Source organism: Diorhabda sublineata, chromosome 10, assembly GCF_026230105.1.
Source record: "Diorhabda sublineata isolate icDioSubl1.1 chromosome 10, icDioSubl1.1, whole genome shotgun sequence".
Lineage (NCBI taxonomy): Eukaryota > Metazoa > Arthropoda > Insecta > Coleoptera > Chrysomelidae > Diorhabda > Diorhabda sublineata.
Genome location: NC_079483.1, coordinates 8,965,471 through 8,974,774, shown reverse-complemented (window position 1 = coordinate 8,974,774; position 9,304 = coordinate 8,965,471). Strand labels below are relative to the sequence as shown.

Below are 9,304 nucleotides of genomic sequence, written 5' to 3'. Positions count from 1 at the left end.
AAAAGCAAGAGACTGCCATCTGTCGGTCAGTTCTCTCGATCCTCGTATCGAGAATAGACGCGTGGTGCATAGAGGAAATCTCATTTATTATTTGCATCCTAAAAAGTTGAAAAAGTAACTTAATGGCCAATCCACACTCACGCGATTCACGACGTGAATAGCAGTACGAATCGCGGATAAGATTACAAACAGTCTACACTCGCGGGTTCGCTCCGGGCTCACAGTAGGGCGCTCTTGACGCGTATGCACGTCTTTTATTTTTCTCAAAGTTTATTTGTAGGAGGCATGGACAGTGAAAAGAATACAGCAGGTACTTTACAGCTTTCGCTAGTTATGGCCGATCCACACTCGCACAAACAAACCAAGTAAGCTGATATATCTCCCGATTGAGCAGACTTCTTAACTTTCCCCTTGCAGCTCCTATAACAATCTATGAGAATTAACTAACGAAGGAAAAGTTTTGCATTTCAAAGTTATGTTTATGTTAGCAATGTTGGAAATTTTAAACTCTACATTTTCAAAAATTATGTGCATGTAATATTAATATTTTAATCTTGTACCTTTTCCTTTTTTGTACTTTGAATGCTGAGGAACCGTTGGTGATATTCATACTGTTTACACCAACACTCACTATTGCATTGTCGCGCGTTTCGAGTTAACCTTCAGTATCTGAAGACGATAACTTTGTTATCGAAACGCACGTCAGACAGTGTCATCGTGAGTGGTGGTGTAGTGATAGATTGTTATGCATGTGGTATTCCGAACATCCGTTTGTGCAAATATTAGCTTAAGAGGCGGTCAGGAACTTCAATTTAAACTACCAAAAGCCGATGTCCTTTAAAAATATAATCAAACATCTAGGTCTGCACCTATTAACGTCACCAGATAAATTGTAAGGTTTGTTCAAGTGTTTGAACCTGTGCTGGACACTCACCGATAACTTTGCAATTTGTTCCTATGCACATCATCTTGTAGTAGAGGTTTGTAAGCAAGCCAGAATACTCGGAGATGTAATAAGTTTTACCAAGAATTGATTTTGGTGTCATTGATGGTATATGTCCTTGGATAATTAAACACCCTGGTCCGGGTATTTCTGGGACCACCTCATATTTGAACCTTGTACGATTGAATGTTATGCTCTTACCGATTACTTCTTCTGCAGTTTGTAATACTGATTGTTCTCGTAGGGAAGGGTGTGAACAAAATAAAATCACTTTTTTTAAAGAATTTATTAAAGAATAAAATATAACAGATGTATCCCTAAAAAGCGAAGCTTTCGATGCTTTATAACAACAAATGTTTATAACATTCCCAATAGGTTACAAGCACAAAAATTAAACTGTACACGGTAATTGTTAATATTTTTTTTATAAATTATTAATAATGTAAGATGAAGCCATAATATATATATATATATATATATATATATATATATAAATTGAATCGGAAGTTGGATTTTTACAACTACCGATTGAAAATTAATTGAATATTCTAATCTACTTAAATAGCACCAAAATTGCTCTTCCTTTATATATTGGTAAATGCCAATAAAGCAATATACATAAATATTTATCTACAACAAACGTTTCAAAATAAAATATATCGAAAAATTACTAACAATTTAAATAGAAAAAAATCCTTTGGATTTTTTCTCTCGAATTATAGCAAATTTCCTAACACTTAATAATAAAGGATATTAGAATAAGGCATTTTTATTTTCAAGTTATTTAGAATATGTGTCTACATCGAATCGATTTATTGCTCAACCAACGTACATAATACATTAATAATTTAAAGCCTAAAGCGATTTTTTAAAAAATTAATTCGTTAAAGTAAAAAAAAAAATAAATAAGCCTCTATAACTAAATAGATTTCTAATAAACTTAAAACAACACAAAATGGAAAATTAACTTTTTTTTTTTTTAATTTTTTGTTATGTGTGTGTGTATATGTGTGCGTTGAAATACTTCCGTATCTGCCCCGTTCGGAATCCTAGTTTAGCGTTTTCAAAATCGTAGAATCCATTTATCATACCAGATATATGAAATTTCCAGGTTCACTAGTTCTAGATCAGATTTTTTTAATTGAATGTATGAATTAAATAAGATATTCTTTTTTTTAGGGGAAGGGGAATTATTTTTAGAAGATACATACTTAGAAGAAGAGCAAGAGAAAGTCAAAAATTCACGTTTTTATTTGTTGAATATTAATTTACATGCCTATAGATTATATTTAGCAGAACAAGGAACGAATTCACTTTCTGGTTACTTTATCTTATCTCAGGTTATCTTAATTGGGGGAAAAGATATTTTCCTATAAAATTTTTATATTCAATAAGTCAAGTTGAAAATGCCGAACTAGAAGTCGACAAATTCAATTATCGAAAAAATAATTGTTGACATCAGGACTTGGATAAATGGATTCTGCGATTTCGAAAACGCCAAATGAACGTGCTTATATCGTGTTCTAAGCTAGATACAAAAAAGTATTTCCAAATAAAATATTTTTTGGAGGATTGTTTGACTAATAAATATATAACATCCTCCGATGTAAGTGAATAACTGTTCTTTCAAATTATATTTGACAAAACTGAACTAACAGATTAACTTTGTTTTGGCAGAACCACAATCAAAAATTATTCATTTTACTACCTACATCTACGGCTCTAAACACTTGATAAATACTTTTGATTTGATTTTTTTTGGGGTAAAAACCTCTATTTGTGAGAAACAACTGGAATCATGAATAAACTTTATATTGTAAGAACAAGAATCATTTGAAAGTTCTGTTTTAGACATCATATTATCTTCGTCATTTTTATGGTAGTTCCTATATATTTTGACGTAAAATAAGTCCTAATCATATCGTCCACTTCAATTTTAGTTGTTCTTCATCAACTTTGAAAGTTGTTCCTGTACTTTTTGCTAATTTCAGTATTCTAAGGTAAGTTTTTGACATTATTTAAGTTCTAATCATATCGTCCACTTCAATTTTAGTTGTTCTTCATCATTTTTAAGGTTGTTCCTGTACTTTTTGCTAATTTCAGTATTCTGAGGTAAGTTTATTACAGTTTTAGTTTGTTCTTTACCATTTTGGAGGATTTTCCAATACTTTTGCTATTTTTACATTCCAAAGTTATAATTTTGACATCAGATAAGTCCTAATCATATCGTCCACTTCAATTTTAGTTGTTCTTCATCATTTTAAAGGTTGTTCCTGTACTTTTTGCTAATTTCAATATTCTGAGGTAAGTTTATTACAGTTTTAGTTTGTTCTTTACCATTTTGGAGGATTTTCCAATACTTTTGCTATTTTTACATTCCAAAGTTATAATTTTGACATCAGATAAGTCCTAATCATATCGTCCACTTCAATTTTAGTTGTTCTTCATCATTTTAAAGGTTGTTCCTGTACTTTTTGCTAATTTCAATATTCTGAGGTAAGTTTATTACAGTTTTAGTTTGTTCTTTACCATTTTGGAGGATTTTCCAATACTTTTGCTATTTTTACATTCCAAAGTTATAATTTTGACATCAGATAAGTCCTAATCATATCGTCCACTTCAATTTTAGTTGTTCTTCATCATTTTGAAGGTTGTTTCTGTACTTTTTGCTAATTTCAGTATTCTAAGGTAAGTTTTTGACATCAGATAAGTCCTAATCATATCGTCCACTTCAATTTTAGTTGTTCTTCATCATTTTGAAGGTTTTTTCTGTACTTTTTGCTAATTTCAGTATTCTGAGGTAAGTTTATTACAGTTTTAGTTTGTTCTTTACCATTTTGGAGGATTTTACAATACTTTTGCTATTTTTACATTCCAAAGTTATAATTTTGACATCAGATAAGTCCTAATCATATCGTCCACTTCAATTTTAGTTGTTCTTCATCATTTTGAAGGTTGTTTCTGTACTTTTTGCTAATTTCAGTATTCTAAGGTAAGTTTTTGACATTATTTAAGTCCTAATCATATTTTATATTAGTTATAGTTTGTTCTTTACCATTTTGGAGGATTTTCCAATACTTTTGCTATTTTTACATTCCAAAGTTATATTTAGACATCACATAAGTCTTAATCATATCGTCCACTTCAATTTTTCCTATGGTTTTCGCTGTTCTCGCATTCCAAAGTTATAATTTTGATATCGCGTAAGTTCTAATCAAATTGTCCATTTCAACTTTAGATGTTATTCATCATTTTGGTGGTTATTCACTTATTTCTCCCTTCTTTTTGATATATTTAAACCTGTTTCGTAACTCAGTGATTCTGTCAAAACTTTTTCTAAATTTTTTCAATGTTTCTAAAATATTTACGGCTTTCGAACAGTCAACAACAAAACATTGATAAATTAAACCCTAAAGCAATTTATATAGAAAATTAATTCATAAAAGTAAAAAAAAATAAATAAGCCTCTATTAATTAATTGACTTCTAATGAACATAAATCAACACAAAACGAAAAAAAAATGTTTTTTTTTTTAATATTTTTATGTCATATGTGTACGTGTGCGTGTGAAATTTTGTATCATAATCCTGTCAAGTATGAGATTTTTTTTTTCAAAAATCAATCACTAGGTTAACATTTGTATTTCTGATATGTTCCCTCGAACCATATTTTCAAGCTCAAAATTGTACCGATAAGTTAACCCATGACGATTGTTTTTACCACCTCCTCGAATTACATCAATTTGGCTTTGGCGCAATCAGGACATATGATATCTTCCTGATCGGTGATAAATCCGCGACCGACCAAACTTGTCCTGCAGGAGGCGCAGAAGAAACAATCGTTGTGCCAATGACGGTCTTCGAATGATATGAACTTGGTGCCTCCGATACCGGTTATAGGTTTGCTGCAAGCGGTACAACGTTTCGCGAATAATTCGCCGAAACATTCCGCGCAGTAGGGTTTGTCGTCGCGAGATGTAAAACGTTCACCGGCTAAACTACGTTGACAATGCGTACAGGTGAAGCATTCTCTGTGCCATGGTTCGTTCTTATATGTCACCCCGCCGCTGGTTATAACCTAAAAATATATAAAATTACATCGTTTTCAACAAGTAATTGGCTTTTGTTCACGGTCTCTAAGCTACTGAATAGTGTCGTCGGCTTTTTCCATCTCAATAAAACGAACAGGTGGTCGAAGAAAACATTGATGTATCAACAGCAGAATAGAAGAAGACGAGGAAGACCTGGAAGGAAGGGATTGAACAAAATGTGAAAGACAACTACCCAAAGAGATTCCCATAATTAATTTCAGTCAATTTGGACGCTAAGTTTCTGTTCGACAATCTTTGTGAAGATTTTTTTGTTTTTGAAAGGCGATACGCCTACAGAAACGGAAAGGGAGTTAGATATTGTTTCGAGGAGACTCTGCGCCATCATTCACAACTACAAAATTTTGGGCAACTGAATTTAAACGTTCTTGTATCAGAGTTGGACCTCGAAGTTAATAAGTAGGTTTTTTCGCGCGTACCTACGTAGGCATGACGAGAAGGACCATTTTTATGGACTTAATCCAAGTCTCCAATCGTGCCGATGATACTCGATACTCTAATCAGGTGTCGCAAACAATGCCTGCAGACAACCTGAAGAAATTCCAAAAGCCCTGCAAGAGAAATATCAATGACAAATCCTCGTCTTTCCTCCGAGAACTTCAAGCTAACACCACAGAACCTACTACCTCCAAAGCATCGGTTTCTACGTCAAAACTCTTCCCGATGTCTGAGACAGCTGAGGGCTTAATATTAAGGTTTCCTCGACTTTCAACCCTCCTGTATCCAAGGCTTCCGACTCATAGGTCCAAGTAAAGCCTGTTAAAAGGCTAAGGACCCCATCGAACAACGAGTTAGTTCCAAAAGTCGTAAAACTGCACCAGGAGTAAGAGAGTTGGTACGTGAAATTGGGGAGACGATCGAATTTGCAGCTGGTCGTGAGTTGAGCGGAACAAAACCCGACTCAGGCTCCAAAAAACATCCACCTAGCCACCTCAAAATATGTTGTAAAACCTATGAAAGGGTTTATGAAGGTTTTACTCATAGATAAACTTTGTTTCATGCAACTTTCAGATGTTAAACTAAAAGAAGAATTTAAGATCATAAAAAAAGGTCTGCACAAAACGTTTCATAGAAAAAAGATGTAAAAGTAATAATAAACGACCATATTCAGCTCACAAAAATGTATAAAAACCTATCAGAGTGAAAAAACTTATTAATCCCTAATTTGAATCATTATTTTGAAAAATAAACATAAAAAACTTCTAGTTCCAATTATCTCCGAAATAAATCTAAATATGGTAAAACTGCGTATATAAATTCACAAAAACTTGTCGTATCTATTATTAGCAAAATAAGTTAAATTGTCGCCGATTGTTTTATGAAAAATATTTAGTTTAACATGAACTAACTACTGATTCAACTTATTTTTTAATAGTACCTTGTTGCACTTGATGCAGCGCGTAGCAAATTTCTCCTCATAGCACTTGGCGCAGTAGATTTCTTGTTCTCGAGGAATAAAGCTTTGGGTACCGATGGGTACTTTACATACACAGCAACAGAAGCACTTCTCGTGCCATTGTCTGGTCTTGTATTCCATCTTCTTGGTACCTGAAAAAAAATAATAAAATATGACTGTTGGAAATCCGGAAACAGTGACCAAAATCAACCGAATTGTGTGTGCAGATCGTCGAATCAGCATCCGGATGATTTTCGAAGCTGTAAACGCCGATAAATAAACTGTTAGAAAAAATTTTACACATGGCAAAAGTTTGTGCCAAAAAATCAGACTGCAGACCAAAAGCTCTTTCGTCAAGGGGTCTGCCCAAGATTTCCTTGAAATGTTAGAAAAAGATCTGTTTTGATTTGAGTCGATGGAAGCGGTAAAGCAAAAAGCGGCAGAGCTCCTAAAGGCCCTCACCAAAGAAGACTTCCAGCACTGCTTGGATCAATGGAAAAAACATATGGAAAAGTGTGTGTGGCGAGGGACGGAAATGTAGAATAATTTTTATGATAAAACCTTTTTTCGTAACCAGTATCGTTATTTAATACCTCGCATATCTCTACATAACTAAATTGACGCAAACTTAGTTTCATTTGGGCCATAATTGTTGAAAGGTTAGAGGAAAATTGTAATTTGCATTCTGTTTTTTGCGAGATGAAAACCAAATATCCACAAAATCTGCGTAATTTAAAGATATTGAAAGATAATTATAAACATGATCTTATTACAAACTATTTTTCATATACTGGTTATTTAACCTTGACCTTTTTGTATAAAAGAAAATATCCAATTTTGGTAATATCGTTGTTTCATATGTCACATGAAACAAATTGTTTTATTCACAATAAAAAAAAAAAATATTATAAAATCTGAGTCACGTATTAAAATCCGATATTATTTAGGAACTTGATCTCATAAACCGCGGACATTTCTAGAATAGGAATTTTATTACATTCTACGGAGATTGCTACTTAAGTTTTCAGATAAAACATATAAAAACGATTATTTATAATTGGATATGTCTTGTTCCTTTTTCAAAATATTCTCCATTAAGATCAATACACTTTTGCGTGCGTTTGAGCCAATTTCCATTCCGATTGAGGACTTGGACTGTTCAAAAACTGATGTGTTAGTGCTCGTATTGTCGTTGTGGAGAATGATTCGTCTTCTGCGAACGGTTTCCTTGTTTTTTTCGAATATTTCCGGCACACAAATGCTGGTGTACCATTCAAAATTGACTATTCTACGTTGGTCTAATGGAACGGTGGCGATATGTCCAATAACCATTTGGTTCGAATTGCTACTTTTGTTGGACTTGGCTCGTCTTGAAAGGCCCATATAATCGATTGTTGTTTACTTTCGAGCTCATATGCATATGAACGTTTTCACTCTTCTACCGTCTTGTGGTTCTATAAGTGGATGGAGTAACGTTAACCAGAGGTTCTGACGCTTCGTTCTTTTATGACATCATCGACAAAACTGAAGTTTAAGTCTTTATGTAGGATTAGGTTTGAATCAGCTATCATTCGAAGTATTTTGGACTCGCTTCTTCGTATGATGGCAACCCCAGAGCTCGATACCATACATCCAGCCTAACCTAACTCTTTCACTTGCAATTTTCTTTCTTTCCATGCGAGCCTTGTGTCTAGATGCATGCCTAAGTATTTCCTGGTATTTCAATATTGTTCATATAAACAGGAGGGCTTTTCTTAGAGTGACGGTCACTTGTGCTGATTTTTTATTTTCTTTCGTTTTCCTTGATTTTTTATTTGCTCAGTCATGTTTGGATGTCATTTAAATATATCTGCAGAATCCTGGAAGCATCATCTGGACTTTCGTTGCATGCTATTATAACTGTGTCGTCGGCGAAGGTGCCCATAGTAATTTAATTATTTGCTCGTAGATCTGCCGCGTAAATAGATATAATAATGAGCCCAAGACGCTCCCCTGTGGTACACCTGCTTTTATTGGATGGTGATCTGAAGTGCTTTCAACCATTTTTGTTATGAAATATGTAATTGGATGGCAAACGTCTTGTTGTATAATTGAATGTTCCTTCCCAAGTGTTTGGTTGTAGGTGAGTTTTGGGTTCCTTAAAATTTTTGACTGGTTGTAAAATCGGTTAAAGCTAGTGATGTAATCCGTCAAAGGTTTCGTTTTGCTTCTTAAATTTTTGCTTTCACTTGGTTACTTATTCTATTAAAGTGTATATTTACTATAAATAACAATACGAAAATTTTCCCGAATGGCGCTGTTGTAAACGTTACCCTGATGCTAATGTGGCGCCACCCTTATTTAGCACATTTTGACAGGTATTTTTCCATATAGACAGTTTGTTTTTCTCACCTCAATAGGTATTGAAATGACGGGCTGAGTGTCATTTTCCTCTTTGAACTCTCGTTTATTTGGTTAATAAAGAAAAAATTTTGTATTGAAGTCTTATAGAAAGTATATTATGAAGTGAAATTTTACAGAATTCAAATAAGCGATGCAACACGACGAAATAAATTGATGACAACAAATGTTTTATCAACATGAACGAAAGTCAATATTTAGTTAAATAAATCTTCGAATGATTTCTGAAAATCATGTTCTGGGTGTACCTGGTACAAACCTTCATGAATATTGTAATAATTTTTCAAATTTTAGTCTACAATTTTCAGACAAATTTATTTTTTTTAGTTATTTTTTTCAAGTTTAAGTGATCTCAATTTGAAAATTGTATTTATTGTTGCACAATACGTTACAACGTTGTCGAGTTTAATGGCATAGTGAATTCTTAAATAATTTATGATACTGACTACATAACTAA

The 9,304-nt window shown here is 33.2% G+C and overlaps 1 protein-coding gene and 1 long non-coding RNA gene across 12 annotated transcripts in view; one reads left to right on the top strand and one right to left on the bottom strand.

The window, feature by feature from the left end:
- The first annotated feature begins 219 nt into the window (after nt 1-219).
- On the top strand, nt 220-4,054 carry LOC130449984 (uncharacterized). The gene is made up of 2 exons (XR_008910522.1): nt 220-3,631; nt 3,744-4,054. It is a non-coding gene; the product is annotated as an uncharacterized LOC130449984 (long non-coding RNA).
- A 171-nt stretch (nt 4,055-4,225) lies between these two features.
- The window catches only part of LOC130449977 (four and a half LIM domains protein 2), a 119,395-nt gene continuing 114,316 nt past the window's right edge, over nt 4,226-9,304 (bottom strand). For all 11 annotated transcript variants that reach the window (XM_056788124.1, XM_056788123.1, XM_056788125.1 and 8 more), the window contains 2 exons: nt 6,430-6,599; nt 4,226-5,020 (listed from right to left, as the gene is read on the bottom strand). In XM_056788124.1, the coding sequence (XP_056644102.1) occupies nt 4,676-5,020; nt 6,430-6,599 (515 nt within the window). In that variant the 3' untranslated portion in view covers nt 4,226-4,675. The remainder of the gene's footprint in view (nt 5,021-6,429; nt 6,600-9,304) is intronic.